Source organism: Poecilia formosa, unplaced genomic scaffold (genome assembly GCF_000485575.1).
Source record: "Poecilia formosa unplaced genomic scaffold, Poecilia_formosa-5.1.2 Scaffold26, whole genome shotgun sequence".
NCBI lineage: Eukaryota > Metazoa > Chordata > Actinopteri > Cyprinodontiformes > Poeciliidae > Poecilia > Poecilia formosa.
Window position 1 is genome coordinate 3,175,266 of NW_006799965.1, and position 22,096 is coordinate 3,197,361.

The 22,096-nt window shown below is 40.7% G+C and overlaps 2 protein-coding genes across 5 annotated transcripts; both read left to right on the top strand.

Annotated features, from left to right (window-relative positions):
* Positions 1-2,324: 2,324 nt before the first annotated feature.
* On the top strand, positions 2,325-16,283 carry ogt.1 (O-linked N-acetylglucosamine (GlcNAc) transferase, tandem duplicate 1). Of its 4 annotated transcripts, none has more exons than XM_007548449.2 (22): positions 2,325-2,688; positions 5,159-5,339; positions 6,165-6,408; positions 6,714-6,782; positions 10,028-10,144; positions 10,294-10,373; positions 10,735-10,930; positions 11,021-11,161; positions 11,250-11,350; positions 11,482-11,635; positions 11,779-11,880; positions 11,996-12,193; positions 12,436-12,594; positions 12,723-12,812; positions 13,115-13,240; positions 13,380-13,550; positions 13,633-13,749; positions 13,853-14,026; positions 14,374-14,526; positions 14,623-14,875; positions 14,971-15,094; positions 15,187-16,283. In XM_007548449.2, the coding sequence occupies exons 1-22, from the start codon at positions 2,652-2,654 to the stop codon at positions 15,365-15,367; spliced, it is 3,168 nt and encodes a 1,055-aa protein (XP_007548511.1). In that variant the 5' UTR covers positions 2,325-2,651; the 3' UTR covers positions 15,368-16,283. The 4 variants fall into 4 exon arrangements, with proteins under 4 accessions (XP_007548511.1, XP_007548512.1, XP_007548514.1 ...); XM_007548450.2 differs by having other exon boundaries at positions 2,326-2,688; positions 11,996-12,175; XM_007548452.2 differs by having other exon boundaries at positions 2,326-2,688; positions 5,189-5,339.
* A 1,019-nt stretch (positions 16,284-17,302) lies between these two features.
* gcna (germ cell nuclear acidic peptidase) lies at positions 17,303-22,095 on the top strand. The gene is made up of 13 exons (XM_007548454.2): positions 17,303-17,434; positions 17,676-17,776; positions 17,859-17,940; positions 18,026-18,098; positions 18,195-18,244; positions 18,333-18,399; positions 18,486-18,556; positions 18,902-19,309; positions 19,383-19,548; positions 19,638-19,782; positions 20,508-20,643; positions 20,754-20,958; positions 21,364-22,095. The coding sequence occupies exons 2-13, from the start codon at positions 17,690-17,692 to the stop codon at positions 21,593-21,595; spliced, it is 1,722 nt and encodes a 573-aa protein (XP_007548516.1). The 5' UTR covers positions 17,303-17,434; positions 17,676-17,689; the 3' UTR covers positions 21,596-22,095.
* Position 22,096: the final 1 nt, after the last annotated feature.

Here is a 22,096-nt window from a genome sequence, read left to right on the forward strand (position 1 = left end):
ACTACATAATTAAATATTCTGTATTATGCATGAGGAAAGAAGATAAAAAATAACCTTACATTTTATCATGGAGGTTTGAGCTGATGCAACACAAAAGCAAGATGGAAAAATATGTTGTTCCTTTGGTGTGAAATGAGCAACAGAATACAAACTAAAAGTCAAATATTTGATTTATAATTTCACCCACAGCAAGAAACTTGTAATACAACTTTAAACCTGTCCAAGCTGAGTTTGTATGGGACGCATGTGATTGTGCTTGGCCTTCCGTATGCTGCCCCCTGTTGGTCATTCTAAAATCTAAAACAATGTTTCCACATGGCTATCATGGACCTTTACTGTTAGGCCATAACATTGTGTCCTTTGACAGGTGAAATAAATAACATTATAGCTTTATCATGGCGCCTGATATATTAACCCCAGAAAGAAGCAGTGAAGATGGATGAACAAACATTTAATGAAAGGGGAAAAAAAAAAACTTCATACAACTAACTTGTAAATCAGTTATTCTTATGTGTATAAACAGAACAGAAGTGCACTGGTTGCTTCATTTAAAAGTGGAAATATATGTATGTACTCAGGTCAACTGAAATGAAAATTAAAATATCAATGCAAATGAACCCCTCGGGCTATTATGTAACCTGTTTCAGCAAAACAAATAAAACACCACACATTGGAGACAACTTCCCACAAGGGTTCAGTTACTTCCTCGATGCTTGTAGATTTCTAGATTTCTAATGTGGAGCAGTAAGTTCACCTACACATACTCAGAAACATGGAGTCAAAAAGCTCTGCATGACTTCCTGCTTTGTTTGCATAATACCTCACCTGCTTTTTATATTTGCATAAATATCATCTTTCGGGAATTCAGATCATGTGACACTTTTTTCTGAACTTCCCAAATTGCACGTGTCAAATTCAACACTCTTTCATATCTAATGTCTCTTTGAGAAAATTTTTATTTTTACTTTTATTTTATAAAGCTCTTTTAAAGGGATTTTTTAATACAATGATCTCAAAAGTTGTTTTCTTGTATATGTGCAGGTATTTTTTCTATATTTGCTCATAAGGCACTTTTCTGGATTCTAGTGTGTCGCTTTGTAAGCTGTGAGGCAGCCTGTGTAAGGTAAAATATCAACTGCAGTCAGCATTTAGCCAGAAATTAACAGCACATCCAGTCCTCTATAGTAGTGGCCTATATCACACTTATTGGGTAAAATCGATATTGTTAACATCAATTAAAGTCAAGTACTGATTTTAGGTTGGTAAGAAATTGCAATTATCCATCCATCCATCCATCCATCCATCCATCCATCCATCCATCCATCCATCCATCCATCCATTTTCTTACACCGTTGTCCATAGTGGGGTCGGAAGGGCTGCTGGTGCCTGTCTCCAGCAAGACATTTCGGGCGAGAGGCGGGGTGAAACGTTGACTATTTCAATTTTCCTGAAATGTAAATAATTTACCTGAAATTTGAACCATTTATCAGCCTATATGATTTTAAAAACTTCAAAAGTTGTAATTGTCAAAAACAAACTGTGTTATCACACCGTCTCAAGGTACAGTTTTTGTTGTTGTTTCTGTAACCTAAGATGTATTTGTTGCACATTAGGGTAAGCTAAGTTACAATTGGGTAACTTGGCAATGCACTGCATTTCAGCCATTTGTTAAGGCTGAAATGCAGTGCATGGTATAAAAATGTAGGATAGTTGGACAAGAGTGGAACTAGGCCTATGTAAGTGAAATTAGTGTGATGCAACGGCATAGCACAGAAAATGAATTGGGATGTAGGCTACAGGATGTGGTAATGTTAAAGACTAGGATGTGGAAGTAAAAAGATACAGAGGAAAGGAAAGATTCACCACCTGATAGAGGCCAAGAACAAAATAGAGCAAAATATGATATATGAATGTGGGAGGTTTGCTTTAAGGATTATTTCAACTCACAGAAAAATTTTTAAATTGTTTTTATTGATTGTTTGATTTTTATGTGCTCTCTTTTACCTGCTTTTCTTTTCTTTTCTTTTTTTTTGCCTAAGCGCCATGTTGCAAATTGTGCTCCGGTGCTCTCCACAGCATTCGTCGTGCTTCGTCTCACTGCACCAATATGTTCTTCCGCGAGATAGCTTTACAGTCGCACTATTCTTCATTTTCTGAAGTTATTACTCACACCAGAAGACATCAATAATTTTCTTTTAATTCAAATAACATTTTCTTGCATAAATGTCCAGGTTACTATAATTCATGCAACGTTTCCTGCAATTGCGATTTTGAGATCTATTTTGTCTCAAAAAACAAGTTCCACCCATTTCGCCATTTTATGTTCAATAGCTGCTTTGTTGAGAAGAAGCCAGGGGCTTTCAAGCGTTTAGCATCATCATATTGAATTACACCGAGAATTTAGATAATACAAATCAGTTATTGTCTTACAATATAGTAATAGTAATTACTGCAGTTTTTTTATTTGAAATTAATCTATGAAAAGTGGGATGTTAGGAAGGCTTGGGAAGGCAACCTTACCCAACTAGTCAGGCAACGTGCTTTCTTGTCGTTGACTAGGAAAAAAACGACAAGTCAAAAAATTTCTCTGAAGCTGTTATTTATAAGAAGGCAAATTGACGACCAACGTGCAATCCCCGAAGACCGAGGAGATGGCGAGTTCAGTGGGAAATGTGGCCGACAGCACAGGTTGGTTGTTTCACATTGGGCTAACAGCTGCTAGCTTTACTGTTTAAGATGACTTACAACCGTCAAAGCGTGCTTAACTTGGGAAAATATAAACTATTAAAGTCGATTGGATGCTTCTTAAACTGTGTTTTAGCTACGGCGGTATTTTAATTATTTCTTAACCCTATATTTTATGGATTTATAACAAAGGAGGCCCATTGCCATATTAGCATAGCCATCTTTTAGCAGCGTTTGTAACGCATTTTATTTTCTAAATGTGCGCTTAACACATATGAATCTTAACTGTGATACATGTTTATTTACAAAAGTCGCCTTTAAAACATTTTTTTTTTGCTCGAATGTTGAAATGGAGTAAATTTAAGGACATGATATTTTTCTGCATGTCAAAAACTGCTTCCTAAATTTAGCATTGGGGATATTTTATCGAGAGTCCGGGATCTGCTGCTGAGTTTTGCTGATAAAGCTAGCCGACAAAGGGCAGCACTAAATGCTGCACCCATCAACCCATGTTTTTAAAACCAAAAGTTATATTTTGAAGTTAAGCTATCATTGAAGAATTTGCATCATTTTGTTAACTCTGATATTGTGTTTGTACAGAGTTATTAAAGCTGCCTTGGTTACGTATGAAACTATTACATAATTGTCGCGAGAGGATGCAGCCATGGTATCGTTCATTTTTAATAGGTTTGTTGAGCAAGACTTGTTTATGGTTCTGCTCCTCCCTGCTAAGCCAGTTTGCATTTCACGTAGGTATTATGCGAGTAATGTACCATGTTAAACGAGTCGTAATTATGTAATTGTCTTAGAAATACCTGCTCCTGGATATTAACTTAGCCACCAATGACCATGTTTGGACATTTGAATTAAAACTGCCTAGTTTCTGTGTATCTTTTTAACATTTTTGCATAAAATCAGAAACTCTTATTTAATGGAAAGTGAGATGAGGTTGGATAGTTATCTAATTTCTTACTTTTTGTAACACACCTCAGCCTCTATCAAAGAACCTGCAGCACATTTTTATCTTTTGTGTGTTCAGTTACAATTTAAGACTACCAAATCCTAATTGCAAATGCTCAAGAGTTTCATTCTGACAACTAACTCCTCATGTAGTTGGACTATGACTGTCACGGTATGAACTTTAGTGTGCTTAAGAAAATTTGGCCACACCTTGCCAAAGAAACTTGATTTACTACAATCTCTAAGCACCTTCAAATGTGGGAAAACATTTGCAGGAAAATTTTCAAGCCACAGTTGTTTTGATTTATTTTTGACAATCAATTCAAGTTGATGATATTTTGAAAATCTTAAAGGCACTTTGTTCTATGAGAATTTCAATAAATTTGATGTGTGTAGGTTAGTTATAAAAATCATTTAGGTAGCCTGTGTTTAACTGCCAGAGCTTAGAGATAAATTTAGCAGTATCATGTTTAAGTGACATCTTTTCTCATCAGATTAAAACAATTCATTATTAAAGCTAATTTATCTTCTCTTTTAAATAAGGGTATAATGGTAAAAAAAAAAAAAAGCAATACCTCTTGTTGATTTTTAGATGTTTCTTTTTAGAGAAACCGAGTGAGGAGAGTTTGTAAAAATATTTGGTTGCAGTCGTTTTAGTGCAGGATTAAAAGGAAGCTCAAGACATGGTAAAGTTGTTTCAGTGCCAAATCAGAAATTAGCTAGAAGCAACTTTTTTAGGAAATCCTTAAAATAGAAAATGAGTATTTTTTTTTTTTATTTGTCACTTTCTGGATAAACTACCAATTTTCTTGACTCCATGTGCTGTAAACACAAAGCAGAGAGAGATTAACACTTTTTAAATACTTATTTTATTGCTAGTCATATCCTTATCCTTTCATTCAACAATATTGTTGGATATTTAATATTTTCTTAAAAGTTTGCAAATATAGTTTGCAGTGGAAGCTATGAATATTGGTAAAACTGAGTGGAAATATATTTTCCCTGCACATTATCCTTTCCCCCGTATTTGTTTCATCTCACACATTTTCATGTTTTTTTTTTTTTTTTTTCCCTGTTAAATAAGTTTCCATGTTTTATTCAGTAAAAAACCTGCTTTATTTTGGTAATTACCAACATCTTGTTGATTTAGCAGCACTGATAAACAGTACTGCTAAATTGATGCCGTCTCATTCAAAGGTTTATTAACCTACTGTGTTGACATTCATTAAATGCGTCGCATGTATACGAACGCTCAATTACAGCCTCGCATTGCATCTCATTAAATTATCAGGTGTGAATTTTTGTGATCCAATACGACATTGATGCTTTTCAAATCTTTACTTTGTTACTGTTTTACTTAACGTTGATTTTTATCAGTTCCTTCAGTTGAATACATTTTATATTTTCTAATGAAAACATTCTCATTCTTTTGTTTTCATTTGTCTGATTTCATTCCTTCCATCACCTCTAACGTGTTGTTTTCCCCCCTCCTTGGCTTGTGTTGGTGCTCCAGAACCAACAAAACGTATGCTTTCCTTCCAAGGGTTGGCTGAACTGGCGCACCGGGAGTACCAGTCAGGAGATTTTGAGGCAGCTGAGCGCCACTGCATGCAACTATGGAGGCAGGAGCCTGATAACACAGGCGTGTTGTTGCTTCTGTCCTCCATCCACTTCCAGTGCCGAAGACTTGACAGGTATCACTTACCTAGCGCCTTGGCGCACACTGAATATGCGGTGTGGTGGTAGCTGACGACAGTGGGGCTTCTTGGTTTGTTGTACACTGGGAAAAAAAAAAAACTCTGAAAATACTGAGTTGCTCTGTTTAATTAGGTTTCATACTTTTCCATTTTGGTTGTATATGACGCTCTAACAGTGTCAAGTGCTTTTCACACTTTTTAAACTAAGACCTTCATCAGAATGTATTGATGGCAAGATAAAACGTACACACAGTTTACAGCACTACTTTTTGTTGTTGTTGTTATTTTGCCTCCATAAAGACAGAAACAGTGGGAGTTTTAGTGCAATAAGCTTCACAATGTTGTGATTATGCTCCGTCGTGTCAGTAAAAAGTTATTTCATCTGCACACTTTCATTGGCATCTCATTAAATGAATATGTTGGATAGGTTTCTGATTTTTCTTAGTTGAAATTTCAGTCAGTTCAGGTCTACATTGCTTGAAAATGGAGTTACTGGTCAGAGGCTGTCGATGCAGATTAAACTAAGTCAGAGTTCTACCCCCTAACAAATCCCAGTTCTCTTTCCATTTCCTTGTTTTTCCTTTCCTGTTCTTCAAACTAATTTGCTGATCTTGTCACAACTTTAAAAAAAAGGGGAGTGAAAGCAGCTTCAATTATCTCACTTCTGTGTTTCAATATAACAAACCGTCAGTGTTGGGCTTCTAAGGGCTTGGTTGTACCACTTTAAGACACGTGTCTTTTTCCTGCCTCTTGTTCACTGCTGTTTCTGCCCAAAGCCGCTGGAATGTAACCATCGTCTGCCCATTTTGTTTTGCTCCCAAGGTCTGCTCACTTCAGCACCTTGGCCATCAAACAGAACCCGATGCTTGCAGAGGCCTACTCCAACCTCGGGAATGTGTACAAGGAGCGCGGGCAGCTGCAGGAAGCCATAGAGCACTATCGCCACGCGCTGAGGCTGAAGCCAGATTTCATTGATGGCTACATCAACCTGGCAGCAGCCCTGGTGGCTGCAGGAGACATGGAGGGGGCGGTGCAGGCTTATGTGTCCGCATTACAGTACAACCCGGTAAATAAAAGCAACATTTCTGTCGCTTTAGAACAGGGGTGTCCAAAGTCGGTCCTCGAGGGCTGATATTCTGCATGTTTTAGTTCTCTCCCTAGTGGTAGTAACGACCTTTTCAGCATGTCAGTGTTCTGCTTAGGCCTTCTAATGAGCCATCATTTGATGCAGGTGTGCTAAACCAGGGAGAGAACTAAAAAAAAAATGCAGTATGCCGGCCCTCGAGGACCGACTTTGGACACCCCTGCTTTAGAATGTAATCACTGATTTTTAGCCGAGTTCTAAAAACTGAAATCTGTCCGCCTCCCCAGGATCTCTACTGCGTGCGTAGTGACCTTGGTAATCTGCTGAAGGCTCTCGGGCGTTTGGAAGAGGCTAAGGTATGTTGCAATGGGTTGGCTCCGACATATCTGTGTTGTTCTTTTTGTTTTAGATTATATTGCTTTTCGTTTCTGTTTGAAGTGTACACTAAGACCACATAGTTGCTCTTCATATTACCCTTTTATACATTTTAAATCGCATACAAATTCCCTTTGAGTAATGCCTCCAGCTAAGACAGAAAACTGTCACAGTGAGCTTCTCAACCAGTCTTGGCAAAGTCCTTTAGTAAATATTGGACTGGAACCAGTAAGCATCCATATGAGGCAATCAGGTTTTAACGACAGGACTAAAGAAATCCTGATGATTCCCTCTAGACAGCCTCATTTTGTTTTCCAGTAACTTTCACACATCTGTCCATACAATATTATTTTAGTCCCACTACCCTTTGCTGTACACTGACCTTTTAGCTAAGGTCAGCCCCCTGCCCTTTCAGGAAGAAAGGCTGGAGTTTTTAAATTCACCCAACGCATCCAACCTCGGCCGGGCATTTTCATGTAGTCCTGACTGGAGGGAAAATGCTGGCTCGGTCTTTGAAGTAAACATGAACTGATGAGAAGCTAGGTTATCTTTTTGAAGTGCAAAAGATAAGATGGTTTATAACCCAATTGCTATACTCCTATTTTGTATGTAAACTACTGAATGATTGTATCTTTTCATGTTGCTTTGCTGTCAGTTCAGTCGCTGTCAGTGTGGGGGGGGGTTTCTCCCCCCTAGAGTCACCATGTAACTTTGTCTCATGAAAAATTGTTCATTCTAGGGGGTGGCAACCTTGGTGGGGGTTCAAATGTGGAGGCACGGAGTTGTCCTGCCGGTTACAGGCCATCTTATTTCGTGCTAGAGGGGGGTAACGGAGTGGGGAGGAGCACCGGGGAGTCATAACCTCCTCCGCTCTGTCGCTCCGCCCCCCGCGCGCTCGCTAAGGTTTGGTGGGGTGTACGCGCTCCGAGCTGTCTTCCTGACCAATCGGCTTCATCTAGTCTGCACTCCAGCACACTCGCATTCATTTATTGGTGTGTGCGCAAATCGGTTATTATAGATCATAGCTGGCGATTAAAATTTCATACAGATGGTTATCTGTTTGGATAACCATCTGCACTCAGATGTATTTTTAATGGGGCAGGTCTCCAGTTAAAATGGCGGCTGTAGCGTCAAGCAGACAGCTCACTATCTGTACTCCACCGCCTGCGTCAGATGCTTGGTTAGAAAGACAGAAACGTGCGCAGCAACTGCGTTGACCTCTTTATTTCAGAACTGTGGAGACTTCTAGATACAAGTAATTAATCCACAGACCTTTTTTTCTCCACCCATTGGCCAGGATTCAGGAAAGCAGGCCAGGATAAGGAAATCAAAATATTTCATGAAAATGCTAGAAAGTAAAAGACAAGCAGTAAATAATTTTTCTTTCCTCTTTTTAAAAATATGTAATAATATTCCCAAAGAAATGGGATCAGTTCATTTGGGAAAGATCAAGCCAGTAGCTGCCCTCCTGTAAGTTGACGTAAAAGCTAATTTGAAAGCTAACTGGGAAGTCTGACCATATGTCGCTGATTAACTGTTCACATGAAAGCCTTTCTTCCCTCTCACTTACCCTGTTAGCACTCCTTTTTGTTTCCTTTGAAATGCTACATTCATTGCATGACTGAAAACTAGGAATAGCGTTATGCTTTTTCTTTTTTTTCTGTTGTGTTTTTGGTGTTTTATTTCCATATTTTAAAAGAATGTATTGTTTGGAACCTTTTACTAACGATCTTGTTTTCTGATTTTGTCTCTTTTGGTTTTTTCCACAACTGATACTGTTATTTAGAAGGTTTCAGGTGGGTGACACTATTCCTGCGTAGGTGCCTGGCGGAAAGGAACACTAGGGCAGCCTCAGTCCTCTCCTCTTCTTCCAGCCAGCTGCGACCGCCACTCTGACAAAGTCCAAAAATATGGTAACGGGTTTGTAAATGCCAACAAAAGAAAAACCACCTCTCTCCATGCTTGAGCTCCTCTGTCTTGTGGCTTCCTTTGAAGAGCAAAAAGAAACAAAAGTAACATAATTTACAGTAAGCATTTCTTAAAATAAGCTCTACTAATTACCCATTTTTACACTATATAAAAAGAAAACTTGGATATGGAAGCTATAATCGTGTTTTTTATTTAAAAAAAGAAAGCAAGTAAGAACCCTCTAACTCTTACATATTGGTTATTTTTCCTGTTTTATTTTGTTTTTTCCTTCTTTATTTGGAGTTTCAGCGTTCTGATGATGCAGATAGTTGCGCCGTGAGTCTGCAGTAGCGCAGGGGCTGCGCAGCGTTACCCTTCAAGCAACCAAAATGGCGGAACGCGCAAGCATGCTCACCCTTATCCCCTTCATTCCCTTTGGCCTGTTGGTTGTGGACCTCTCCCCACTCAAACCAGCCTCGCCCCCGAGTGCACCCAAATTTTCAATCATATTTGGCTCAGTGAGATAGATAAAATATTTCTAATAATCTTTTTCCGGGTTTATTTCTTCTCCTTTTTTAACACTCTCTTTCTAATATTCTTGAGCCTTAAAACATTTTGCTCCTAGTTTATTTCTGAGTCCACATTTGGCCCTCTTCTTTAACCTGGCCAACCTTCCGGGTGCCAAGCGTGGGCTAGTCTGGTGTTGCAGTTCCTCTGCAGGGGTTGGTGGTCTGCAGCTGTCCCACCTGGCCAAAAAGCAAGCGCAGCAGCAGCGAAGTAACACCTTTGCCAGGCGCAAGGTCATTGCAAGCAGCGAGAAATGGTGCATTGTGGTTGTGGCAGTAGAGCCACGCGGCGCGCTGGCGAATGTTGCGCATGCTTTACAGGGACCATCACCTGCACCAACTGGCCAGCATCCACGGTTGTGAGGTTTATGCCAACATGCATACTAGGTTATTTTCTCATTCCATCTATTGGACGTAGTACTGTATTGTGCAATTCCTGGTACAAATAATTAATATGCCACTATATTTTGAAAATGTGGTCATAACTGCAGGATGAGGGCCTACGTGTAGGTGTTGGTTGGATCCGCGCAGCGTAGGAAAAAGCAATGCAGCTTTGCGCGGCAGACTTTTGCGCCAGCGTGCCCATGCTGCAGACTCACTTTTTGCCATCATGGAGAACGGACACTAATCTTCTTTTCTCTGCCCCTTTTGTTTTTTCTTACTTTTTTTCTCAATCTATTTTATTTTACAATCCCTCCCCTGCTCTACCTTTTGTCCTCTTTCCTGTGGCCTTCATTGTAAATCCACTGAAGGCTTGCTACCTGAAAGCCATTGAGACTCAGCCCAACTTTGCAGTGGCTTGGAGCAACTTGGGTTGTGTGTTCAATGCCCAAGGAGAAATATGGCTCGCCATTCATCATTTTGAAAAGGTAACTATAATTTATTGTATTAAGGTGTCCAGACAGCCTTTTAAAAGGAATTTTTTTATAGAAAATGCAAAACCTATCTGACATATTTTGTCGGAATTTATGCATATTTTTTTATATATTGTTTAAGCGCATTTCTTTTCTAATTTTAGGCAGTGACTCTGGACCCAAACTTCCTTGATGCGTACATCAATTTGGGAAATGTTCTGAAAGAAGCCCGCATCTTTGACAGGTGAATTTAAAAGATCACACAAATCTGGTCTTGCTTTCTAAAAACAAAACTTTCTCTAAAACTTTAGGCTCTAAACTGACAACCATTCACATTTTTTTTTTAAGTGAAAATTTTTCCTAATCCACCCAAACATCAATGTTTTTGAATTGTTTACACAGCAGCGCTGGAATTTCTGCTATCTTAGAAGTATTTTCAAAGACTTAAGGGATATGAACTGGTACTATTAAAAACCCGACTAGAAGTCTCCAACCTGTTTAACAGTACAAGGCATATTTTTATCATTTTTGTCAGCACTTAACATATAGATGTAACGTAGACTGTTGCAGAGCAGATGTTTTAATGATAACCTGTGTGGTTTCAGAGCTGTGGCTGCCTACCTGAGAGCCCTGAGCCTGAGCCCTAACCATGCCGTCGTCCATGGCAACCTGGCCTGTGTCTACTATGAGCAGGGCCTCATTGACCTTGCTATTGACACCTACCGCCGCGCTATTGAATTGCAGCCCCACTTTCCCGATGCCTACTGCAATTTGGCCAATGCCCTGAAGGAGAAAGGAAATGTAATTTGCCCTTCATGGTTTGCACTTCAAACTGTTTTTGCTACTGCTTGCACCAGTCAGCAATTGTTAAATACGTCCTGTCATGATCAGGTTTCTGAAGCTGAGGAGTGCTACAACACAGCATTGCGTCTGTGTCCAACTCACGCCGACTCCCTTAACAACTTGGCCAACATAAAGCGTGAGCAGGGCAACATCGAAGAAGCTGTTCAGCTTTACAGAAAAGCCTTGGAAGTAAGTGTTTTTTGTTGTGAACTTTTTCGATAGGAAAGTGAACGCCATCACCTAATGGTGTTTTTCTTTTCCCATATTTGTCCTTCAGGTGTTCCCAGAGTTTGCTGCAGCTCATTCTAACCTGGCCAGTGTCCTGCAGCAGCAGGGCAAACTCCAGGAGGCCCTCATGCATTACAAGGAGGCTATAAGGTTTGTATTTACAATAAACTACAGGCATATTCAGAAACACCATTTTCTGTTGCTGTGGCAAAAGATGTATATTCCCATATTTTATGCAACTTATCAGTCAACACCTGTACTAAATGCTGCTTTACTTTTAGGATCAGCCCCACATTTGCTGACGCCTATTCCAACATGGGCAACACGTTGAAGGAAATGCAGGATGTCCAGGGAGCGCTGCAGTGCTACACTCGAGCCATCCAGATCAACCCTGCCTTTGCTGATGCTCACAGCAATTTGGCCTCTATCCACAAGGTGGGGCTGTTTTCTGGTTTCAGTGTTAGATGTTGCAGTTTGATGCCTGTACAATTGTTTTCAAACACAAAAACAACTATACATAAAGAATTCAAATTAAACCCCACCTTGCTTTTAAACGAACCTATTAATGTGTTAATTAGGATTCTGGAAACATCCCAGAAGCCATTGCATCTTATCGAACAGCCCTAAAACTCAAGCCAGACTTCCCTGACGCTTATTGCAACTTGGCTCATTGCCTGCAGGTTTGTATAATCTTGTTTATTTTACAATCTAGTTAAATTTAGCATTGACAACTTTAAATGTAAATTTCTCTTGCTTCTCTGTTTTTATTTTTATTTTCTTTCCTCACATTCTCAGATTGTGTGCGACTGGACTGATTACGACGAGCGCATGAAAAAGCTCGTTAGCATCGTGGCTGACCAGCTGGAAAAGAACCGCTTGCCCTCGGTGCACCCCCACCACAGCATGCTGTATCCTCTGTCTCACGGCTTCCGCAAAGCCATAGCCGAGCGCCATGGAAACCTTTGTCTGGACAAGGTACTCGCAATGATCAAAGCAAGTAACGTTTAAATTACATTTTTGGGTGGTGGTGATGGATGGGCCGGTATGTTGGGGAGGTAAGAAATCAGCGAGGCTTAATCTAAATTGAAAAAAAAGCAGAAGGGGCTGGTGGTGAATTGGTTGCTTGCTGTGGCGGATTCTATTTTTTTCATTGATTCTCGGAAAATGTGACTCGTTCTTTGTAGCGTTTTCTCCTCTGCTCTGTTGGTGTGTTCACACTTTTTCTTACTCTACAGATTAATGCACTCCACAAGCCTGCCTTCGAGCATCCTAAAGATCTGAAGAGCAGCGGCGGTCGCCTGCGCATCGGTTATGTCAGCTCCGACTTCGGCAACCATCCGACCTCTCATCTGATGCAGTCCATCCCTGGAATGCACAATCCTGAAAAGTTTGAGGTACAATCTTTTTTTTGTTTTGTTTCAGGATTCTTCATCATACTTAACCTTATCATATGTTCAGCACCTATGTCCATCAATTTACTACAAAACCTAGATTCTAAAATGTTTGTTTTCCGTTTCCAAAGGTTTTCTGCTACGCTCTTAGTCCTGATGATGGTACCAACTTCCGTGTGAAAGTGGTTGCAGAAGCTCATCATTTCACAGACCTCTCTCAGGTAACCTTTCTGAGCTGGAGAATACTTTAAGGTTTTAATCAAGATAAATGTGGGACAAAAAAGGAACTCTATTCCCTGTTCCATTATCTAAAAGGTTGCATTTATCTGTCCATCAGTCTTTTCTCTTTTCTTTCTATCTATCCTATCATCATCCTGATTCATTATTCCATCTGTGTTTGCTCATCATTCAGTCTGTCTTTGGATTATGCAAGTTTCATATCGACTGTCTCACCTAGGTAGAAAAGCTTGAAACGAGTTGATTGTAAAACATATTTGCCCATATAATTGTCGTTTGTTTTCAGATTCCTTGCAATGGAAAGGCAGCTGATCGTATTCATCAGGATGGAATCCATATTCTGGTCAACATGAATGGATACACCAAGGGAGCGCGGAATGAGCTGTTTGCCCTTCGCCCCGCCCCAGTTCAGGTGAGCGTCTGTCAGATATTCATGTAGTGGGGGGAGAAAAAAGGAACATAATTCCCCAGCTTTCCTTATGTTAGTTATTTTTGGCCTTGGAGGGGGAAAAAAAAAAAAGCTCAAACAGCTGTTTCTGCACATTGAACAGGCGATGTGGCTCGGTTACCCTGGAACCAGCGGCGCTCCGTTCATGGACTACATCATCACTGACAAGGAGACGTCTCCTGTTGAAGTAGCTGAACAGTACTCTGAAAAACTGGCCTACATGCCCAACACCTTCTTCATTGGAGATCATGCCAACATGTTCCCTCACCTCAAGGTTTGTGAAGCACCCCATTGCTGCCACCGCTCTTATTGTTCTGTCATAGAGAAACCATCTAAACAATTCATCAACTCTGCAGAAAAAGGCAGTCATCGATTTCAAATCGAACGGACACATCTTTGACAACCGGATTGTCCTTAACGGCATCGATCTGAAGGCTTTCTTGGACAGTCTGCCGGATGTCAAAGTGATAAAGGTGCGTTTAAAAAAAAAAAAAAAAAAACTGACATTGCAAAATGAATTCACAGTGTTAATTATTGTGTTAAAGATTTGAAGTTAAAACTTTCCTTTGTGATCAGATGAAGTGCGACAACAACCAGGAGCCGGCTGCAGGAGACACAAACGGAGCCCTGTCCATGCCTGTGATTCCCATGAACACTGCAGCAGAGGCCATCATCAACATGATCAACCAAGGCCAAATCCAGGTCACCATCAATAACTTCACAGTCAGCAACGGCCTGGCCACCACACAGGTACGCCTGCTGGGCACAAATCAAAAAGTATTGTTAAGATTTAGGCATTATGGTATATTAATGCTTCAGCTCTTACTCGACAGTAATTGCTTAATTTAACAGTCGTAGGGAAATGGTTTCTTTTTTACAGGTCAGTTTTTAAATGTTTATTTTAATCAGTATCTCAGTGAATGTCTCAAAATATATTTTAGTTCTATAAACGCCATCCTTGGTACCAGAGACGCAACACTAGGTTTAGTTTGTCTCGGATAAAATCTAAAACGAGGTTTTCCCTTGACGCTTTGAGCCTTGTTGAACAAGCTGGAGACAAAAGCAGTGAAGCAACACCGTTTTGCTTCAAATTGTAGATCAATAATAAAGCCGCAACTGGGGAGGAGGTGCTGCGGACCATCGTGGTAACGACCCGTTCCCAGTACGGTCTCCCTGAGGACTCTATCGTCTACTGTAACTTCAACCAGCTCTACAAGATCGATCCTCCTACTCTTCAGATGTGGGCCAACGTGAGTTGAATCGTTGTCGTTTTTAACAGCTCTCCGTTTCCTCTTGGCTTTCTAAAAAGCCCACATTCATGTCGTCAACCTCCCTCGTTGCTGCAGATCCTGAAGCGCGTGCCCAACAGCGTGCTGTGGCTTCTTCGCTTCCCCGCTGTTGGCGAGCCAAACATCCAGCAGTACGCTCAGAACATGGGTCTGCCAGCGTCTCGCATCATCTTCTCCCCCGTGGCTCCCAAGGAGGAGCATGTGAGGAGAGGCCAGCTGGCAGACGTGTGCCTCGACACGCCTCTGTGCAACGGGCACACCACCGGCATGGACGTTCTCTGGGCTGGAACCCCCATGGTAACTATGCCAGGTGAGGAAAGCTCATTTATTATAAGAATGACTTCATTCTTGCCTTAGATAAAGGCTTTGTTTCTGAAATATGTTTTTAATCAAACTTTCTTGCAGGTGAGACTCTTGCATCTCGCGTGGCTGCCTCACAGTTGAACTGTCTGGGCTGTCCAGAGCTGATTGCTCAAACTCGTCAGGAATACGAGGACGTAGCGGTCAAACTGGGATCTGACATGGAGTAGTACGTAGATGGCTTTTCTGAACACCTTTTTAATGGGGGCTGGGGGGGCGTTCTGTTATATCTAACTTGTTTTATATTCTTCTGTCCTGCAGCCTAAAGATGGTCAGAGCGCGTGTTTGGAAACACCGAATCTGCAGTCCCCTGTTCAACACCAAGCAGTACACAATAGACCTGGAAAGGCTCTATCTGCAAATGTGGGAACATTACAGCAACGGCAGCAAGCCAGACCACTTGGTCAAACACCAAACAGTGGAGACCAGTGAGACCGCCTGAACTGGAAACTATTTTCACCCTGATCAGCAGCATAGTTTGAACGGTCAGGTTTCACTCAAGCTCCCTGCCCTTCAGTGACCGATTCCATATTTGTCATTTACTCTAAAGGGGGGACTCTTACTTTGAAGGAGCCCACACACACACACACACACACGTACGTTCACACACGGACTCCCATTATGTTGTCATCGAGTCACCTCTGCTGAGCCAGATCTGAAGCCTGAGATATTTTCAGGCAGTTTGTCTGAGACTCTTATATTGACACACTTGATGTACTTTGTGAGCATGAGAAGGTTGTGAATACCTTTAATTCCCTTCAGTACTTTTGGAACAGTGGATTTTCCTTTGAGTCCCGTCGTCGTGCGTACAGGACTAATCGCAGCTTGTGGAGAGAATGCACAGCCATCTTTAATTGTTCTGTTTAGACATGGATTAAGAGTGTTGTACGTTTTAAAACAGCGTTGTTGCTCCATTTAAATTGTGGGTCTTATCGTCTTTATCAAGCAATGAGTGGGACATAAATTGCATCCGTTTTTTTTTTTGTGTGTGTGCGTGTGTGTATGCTGTTCTTAAATGACTGCAACAAGTAAATGTGCAAGTTTTGAAACACTTCCTCGCACACAAAATGCCAACTTTTAATAATTTTGTCAAAAGATTTGTTCAGTAGGTGTTGTCCTATTTGATGTCAAACTGAGTTTGTCCTAATTGGACAAAAATGAGTTTGGGAAGCACCTGATCATCTGTTAAAGCATAAAAATGATATCTTGATAGATTTAGTTGGGGTTTTTTAACACAAGCCAGGATTTGGATTGGTAAGTATGTTCTAAACAGTTTTTGTTTTGTATTGTTTAACTGTATGCTGTCGGTGAAGCTGCAAGTCTCTACATATAATAAAATATAGGGATTGAAACCAAAATGTTTTGTTCTGTTCTTGGTCGATACCAATAAGGGTTAGATCAGCAGGCACACAATAAATTCATACAAGAACTCTAATGTGTTTTTCCAAACACTACAGGGAAAATTTTGGTGCGTAAAAATTATCCTATGACTGAAGACAAATACAGTGCATTGTTTAAATATACATTTGTTACAAAGTCGACTTATGGAAGCTTAGGACCTTCAGTGTTTGGATCAAAATGCTTCATATTTTCTAGAAGTCTGCTGTGGAGAATGTGGTCTCTTCTGCCACCGTCTGTTGTGGTAGCTGCATGAAAGCCAGGGACTTGAAAGGGTAAGCAACTCAATGAAGAAGGCTGCTTCTGTTCTGCAATCTACTGTAGAACATCTGTAAGATTATTGTGAAAAGAATGATTTTTTTTTTTTCATAAAAAGCAAGAAAATGACATATAACCCTGGTTATCCTCTTGATGAGACTTGTACAACGGTGTCTCGAGTAAGAGATTTCCTCACTGTAACCCTGACTAAGAGATGTTGCATCAGCATCTACAGTAATTCTTTGAGAAAAATCGTGAGTTACAACTCCCTTACTGGTGAATAAAGCAGTTTTGAAATTGAATGTAAAAAAACAAAAAAGATACAGGACCACGTGTAGGGGAAAAAGTCGCCCTCAGTTCACCATGCCCATGGTGGAAACATGGTGGTGGCAGAATCATGCTGAGGCAATGTTATTTAGTGGAGACGGAGAACATGGGTGGAGCCATTGCTTGTGTGTTATAGATATTTTAAGCCAGAAACAATTTTGATTCTCTACTTGTCCATTTTGCTCGCACACACACAACATGCTGTTAAGAAATATTACATTTCTTCACCAATATGGATTAAATCACAGTTTACATAATATGTTGACTAAATAACATATGTTATTTAGTCAACAAAACAAAGTAACATAAAATCTTTACGTCAATGGTTAAATGAAGCTGAACAGTATCTTACGTTTTGCGGATGTAGACGTGATGACGTATTGTTTCAGACTTACTCTGATTGGTCAAGCGTCTTCCTGACGTCTGACGCAATGTTTTCGCACGATTTGAATTTACGAAACGTTTTATTGCTAACCTGTTTCCGTCTCCATTTAATAACAGACGTGTCTGCGGTGCCTCAATCATAGTGAGTTGCTTTGAATGAATTCCGCATTTCGGTGAATACCTTTCCTGCTAGCTTTAGCATTATGACTGTTTAGTTATTGCTATGTTGCTAATGGAAATGCTAGTATTTTCTTCCCCCGAAATGTGTAGCTGCAGCGCCTTTAGGCTACAGATGATAAACGATGGGTTTTAATTGAAACTGTTTTCTTAATATTTGGTTGTGTGCTATAAGTTCTTTATTGACATCGGCTCTGTTTTTTAAGGAGAGGGAAAGGAAATGAACGATGATCTCTGCAAGTCGTTTGACAGAGTTGCTAGAAAGATGGGCTGGCTGGAAGAGGGACTGGACTCAACCCAACAAAAGGTTACCCTTTAAACATGGCCATCACGACCCCACATGGCCTTAAGCAGTGTATTTGATGAGTATTTGTGGGTTTTGTTTGTAGTTGATGAGCATGATCGGCAAGACGCGTAATGGTGGGACAAGTGGAGTTCCTAGCGAGTCCAGTGACGAAGAGTTTGACAATTGTGAGTGGTTTCTGTTTACATCCTTTTAATGATGCGAGTCCTGTTTTCTGTAAAATGTCAACTATTTTTATTATTATTATTTTAGTTCTTGTGAAAAACTTTACACCCAAAACAAAAATTAAGCCACAGAAGCCAATCAGTGCTGCAAAGACACCCAGGTATGGCAAACACAGCAAGAAACATTTTATGTTTTTTGGGTTGTTTTTTTTTTTTTGTTACAGTATGGAAAGATTAAACTATTTTTGGTATTTTAGCTCAAATGTTCCTGTGGTGAGCTCAGGTGATGAAGACGACTTTGAGACATGTAAGTTCGTTACTACTTTTGTTTAAATGTACATCAGGCAGTTGTGGAACCGTGTCTTTGTCTCATGTTTCTCTTGCTGACACTGAAGTTTTGCAGCAAGTGAAAACCCCCGCTGCCAAAGCCAGGACAAGATCTGAAAGCGGCAGTGAAGACAGGTCAGTTTCTGACTTTATTTTTTATCGAAACATGGCTTTGAAATGAAACAAGACAAATCTTTACCCGTCCTGCCTTTTTCCAACAGCCTGAAAAACTTCATAGTGAACGATTTCTCGTCTGATGAAGATTTTCTTGAAACTAAGACATCCTTAAAAGGTAATGTTTTTAAAAAAAAATTGTTTTAGTTAAGATTTTACCTGCAACTACGGCATTCTTTTGAAATTTGAAGTTCAGTTTTGGTCACATCTGACCAGAGACTCAGTTTGCTGTGCCCTCTGCACGGATTCCAGCTAAACAAGACGACTTATGGATTTAAAATCATTTCCTTTTTGTCTGGTTTGATTATTTGTTTGGTCACTTCCCTGAATATGCCACATATTCTGACATTTTGATCTTATTGTAATCTCTTTTGTTTTGTTTGTTTTTGGCAAGTTGAGTGAACTGATGAAATGAGATTGAGCAACATTTGCAAGTTAGTTATATACGCTTTCCGTTTTGCAGTTCCTCAGAAGATCAAAACTCCAGCAGGGCAGCGTCCATTCAGAAGACCTCTCGCGCAGTTGAACTCGCCGGTGTTTGTTAGCGACAGCGGGGATGACGATGACGAAAACATTATCATGAGGAGCCCTTGGAAGACTCGTCACTCAAAGCCCAAACCTCTGCAAAGAGTCGAAAAGAGTGAAAACAAGCAGGAAGAGAATTGTTCACCATTGCTGCCCAGTTTATCGGACTTCCTCCGTCCTCCCAGTAACGCTTCGGCATTAACAACTTCGCCCAAGCGGACTTTTTCAGCACCTTGCAGGCTGGAGGAGTCGAGCGATTCTGAGGAGGAGTTTGCATCCCTGTTGGAGAGGCTGAAAAAGAAAAACAATCTCACCAGCACCACATTCAGCCCAAAGACCAGTAAAGGTAAAATCTTTGTTAAACTAATATCTGTTTCCTTAATTTCATTTTATTCATTTATTTTTTTTTTTTACTTTAGAATCTGAAACAAAGCTTGTGGTCTCAGCTCCTGCTGTGAAACCATTCGCAACACCAAGCTCGAAAGCGATCAAGGAGAAACCTCAAGACGTAAAAACCCATGGAAAATCCTCCATTTTGAAGCCTAAAGTCAGTCAGACGGACCCTAGGCCCGCTGCTGTGAGCAGGTACGTTTGCCTTCGCCGATGGCGAGCCTGCATGTCGCCTACTTTAAATGTCGTGTGTAGAGAGTTTTATCTGGACTTGTTCTTTCCAGGATTGCGGTGTGCAAGACCCCCGGCTGCTTCTTGGAGTCACTCACAGTTCCCGGCTCCATATACGGATCCATTTTCAGGAAGAATAAGGAAGAACTCACAAGCAAGCTGTACCAGCTTTACAATACCAGCGTGTTTGACAACAAGGTGATCTGAATCCAAACTTTTCTCTTGCTTCATTTTACATTCAGATGGGAGAAACTTCGGTGTTTAAGTGGATGCGAATGCACACTTTAATCATTTATTTAGTTAACAAGTATTTTTGTTAAATAAATGCACACATGCTCATTTCAGCAGGAGTACATTATTACAATATTATAAGGAATAGTCTCTTTTGGCTTTGTCCACGTTGGGATAATTGTGTGCATCAGAGGTGATGCTGTTTGCTGAAGTGTTACATTTTGGTGGACATTAGGGCTTCATGACATCAGAAAAATATTCCATGTTCATTTTATTCACGATAGAAATACAATGACTTGCAAAAAATTAACAAATACGTAAGTCTGTGGCGTTAATGTCAGTGTTCTTGGTTTGACTCATCTGCAGTCAGATCCTAGTTATTGAGTGTAATGGTAATGTTTCCATTAGCTGTGGCACCCTTAGCCTGTGCTGTTTCGCTATACCACCGGTTCTCACCAGCTTATTAGGATAAGCTATTAAAAACGAGAGATAAACTATGTGTAACTGTTTTAGAAATGTTTATTCCTTGAGTACTACATCCTGTTAAACTAATCTGAGAGTAAAAAAGTGGAAGAAGATGTTGAATACCATACTTTGAACATTGCTGTTCATGATTTCCAGTGTTAACTTTATCGTATATCGGTGGCTGTTTTTTTTTTTTTGTTTTGTTTTTTTTGTTGTTTTTGTTTCAGCTCCCAACCAACATGTCTGTAACCTGGAATAAGAAGATGCGGAAAACAGCGGGCTACTGCGTCACAGGACAGGAAAAAGGCGGAGGGAACCGCTACGCTCGCATCGAGCTGTCCGACAAAGTCTGCGACTCTGCAGGTGAAACTCCCCTAAAAGGCAAACGCTTCTGGTAGTGGTGTCTGACGACGAGTGAACGTGTTGCCTCTTGGGCCGGTACCTGAATTCAGCGGTTTTTCCACCTGTCTCAGATCGCCTCAGGGACACGCTGATCCACGAGATGTGCCACGCTGCCACGTGGCTGATAAACGGCGTGAGAGACGGTCACGGAAACCTATGGAGGCTGTACGCACGCAAGTCCACGCTCATGCATCCTGAGCTGCCCATGGTGACGCGCTGCCACAGTTACGACATCAAGTACAAGTTCCAGTATCAGTGCAAGCGCTGCCAGAATACGTAAGTCTGAATGCTGGTCAGGCTTTTCCCGACCAACGCCGATTTCCCGTCTACTCTGACGTCTGACCTGCCATTTTCGATTGTGACTGATTCAGACTTTTTTCCTCAAACATTGAGGCAACATTAGGTAAAAATTTATTCTGAAGTTACTTTGACAGAGCTGTTTACTTTTGAATCCGGCATAAAAAAAAAATGAGTAGTGGGAGTTTCTTACTTTTGATGCATTTTAAGGAATAGAAATTTTCAGTGTTTGACCAGACGATCAAAGAAATTTGGCCGATTTGTTCAAGATTGATCGGAGCAGCTCTAATCACCACCACTGAAGTAATTTTCTTTTTAATTGGTTTAAACCGTTCACCACATATTCTCGTCAGCTATCTTTTTTTCCCCCCTGATTCTTCGCAGGATCGGCCGCCACTCCAAGTCTCTGGACACGCAGAGGTTTGTGTGCGCGCTCTGCACGGGTCCGCTGGTCTTACTGACGGCTTCGAAGCCACGCGCTCCCACGCCTTTCGCCACATTTGTCAAAGAGAATTATGGGAGCGCGAGGCAGGAGCTGGCGGGGCAGAGCCACGCGGAAGTGATGCGGAAACTGAGCACCGACTTTGCCTCGAAGACCAAACTCGGTGAAAGCTGAATGAGCGGACTCACTGAAAACGCTTTACCTCATTCGGTGTTCTTACCTTTTCGGGCCACTGTGATACTTTTTTTTTTTTCTTTCTTGTCGTTGGTTGCTGTAACTGGAACGTTTTCTGTCCACTATATTTTTTTTTTGTATTCAAGTTGATAGAACTATCTCATGTCTTATCCTCTCTCTAGAATATGCTGGATGATTTTTTTTTTTTGGCCAGTAATTTAACAATAAAAATTTGATACATTTTATTTTAGTTTTTTTTTTTTTAGTTTTTCTTGCCACTTCTTCTGCAGTAGATCAGGCAGGAAAGAGACGGAGAGAGACAATGGCAGGAGACATGCAGCAAAGGCCTCAGGGTCAGGAGTCCAACTCTGGTCGGCTGAGTTGAGGACTAAAAGAATGCCAAGACCCACAGTTGGCTATGAAAGTAAACTTGGTGATGTTTACTGTACTGATTTTTTTTTTCTGAATTATTTATGTTGTCAAAATAAGTAAGTAATGAGT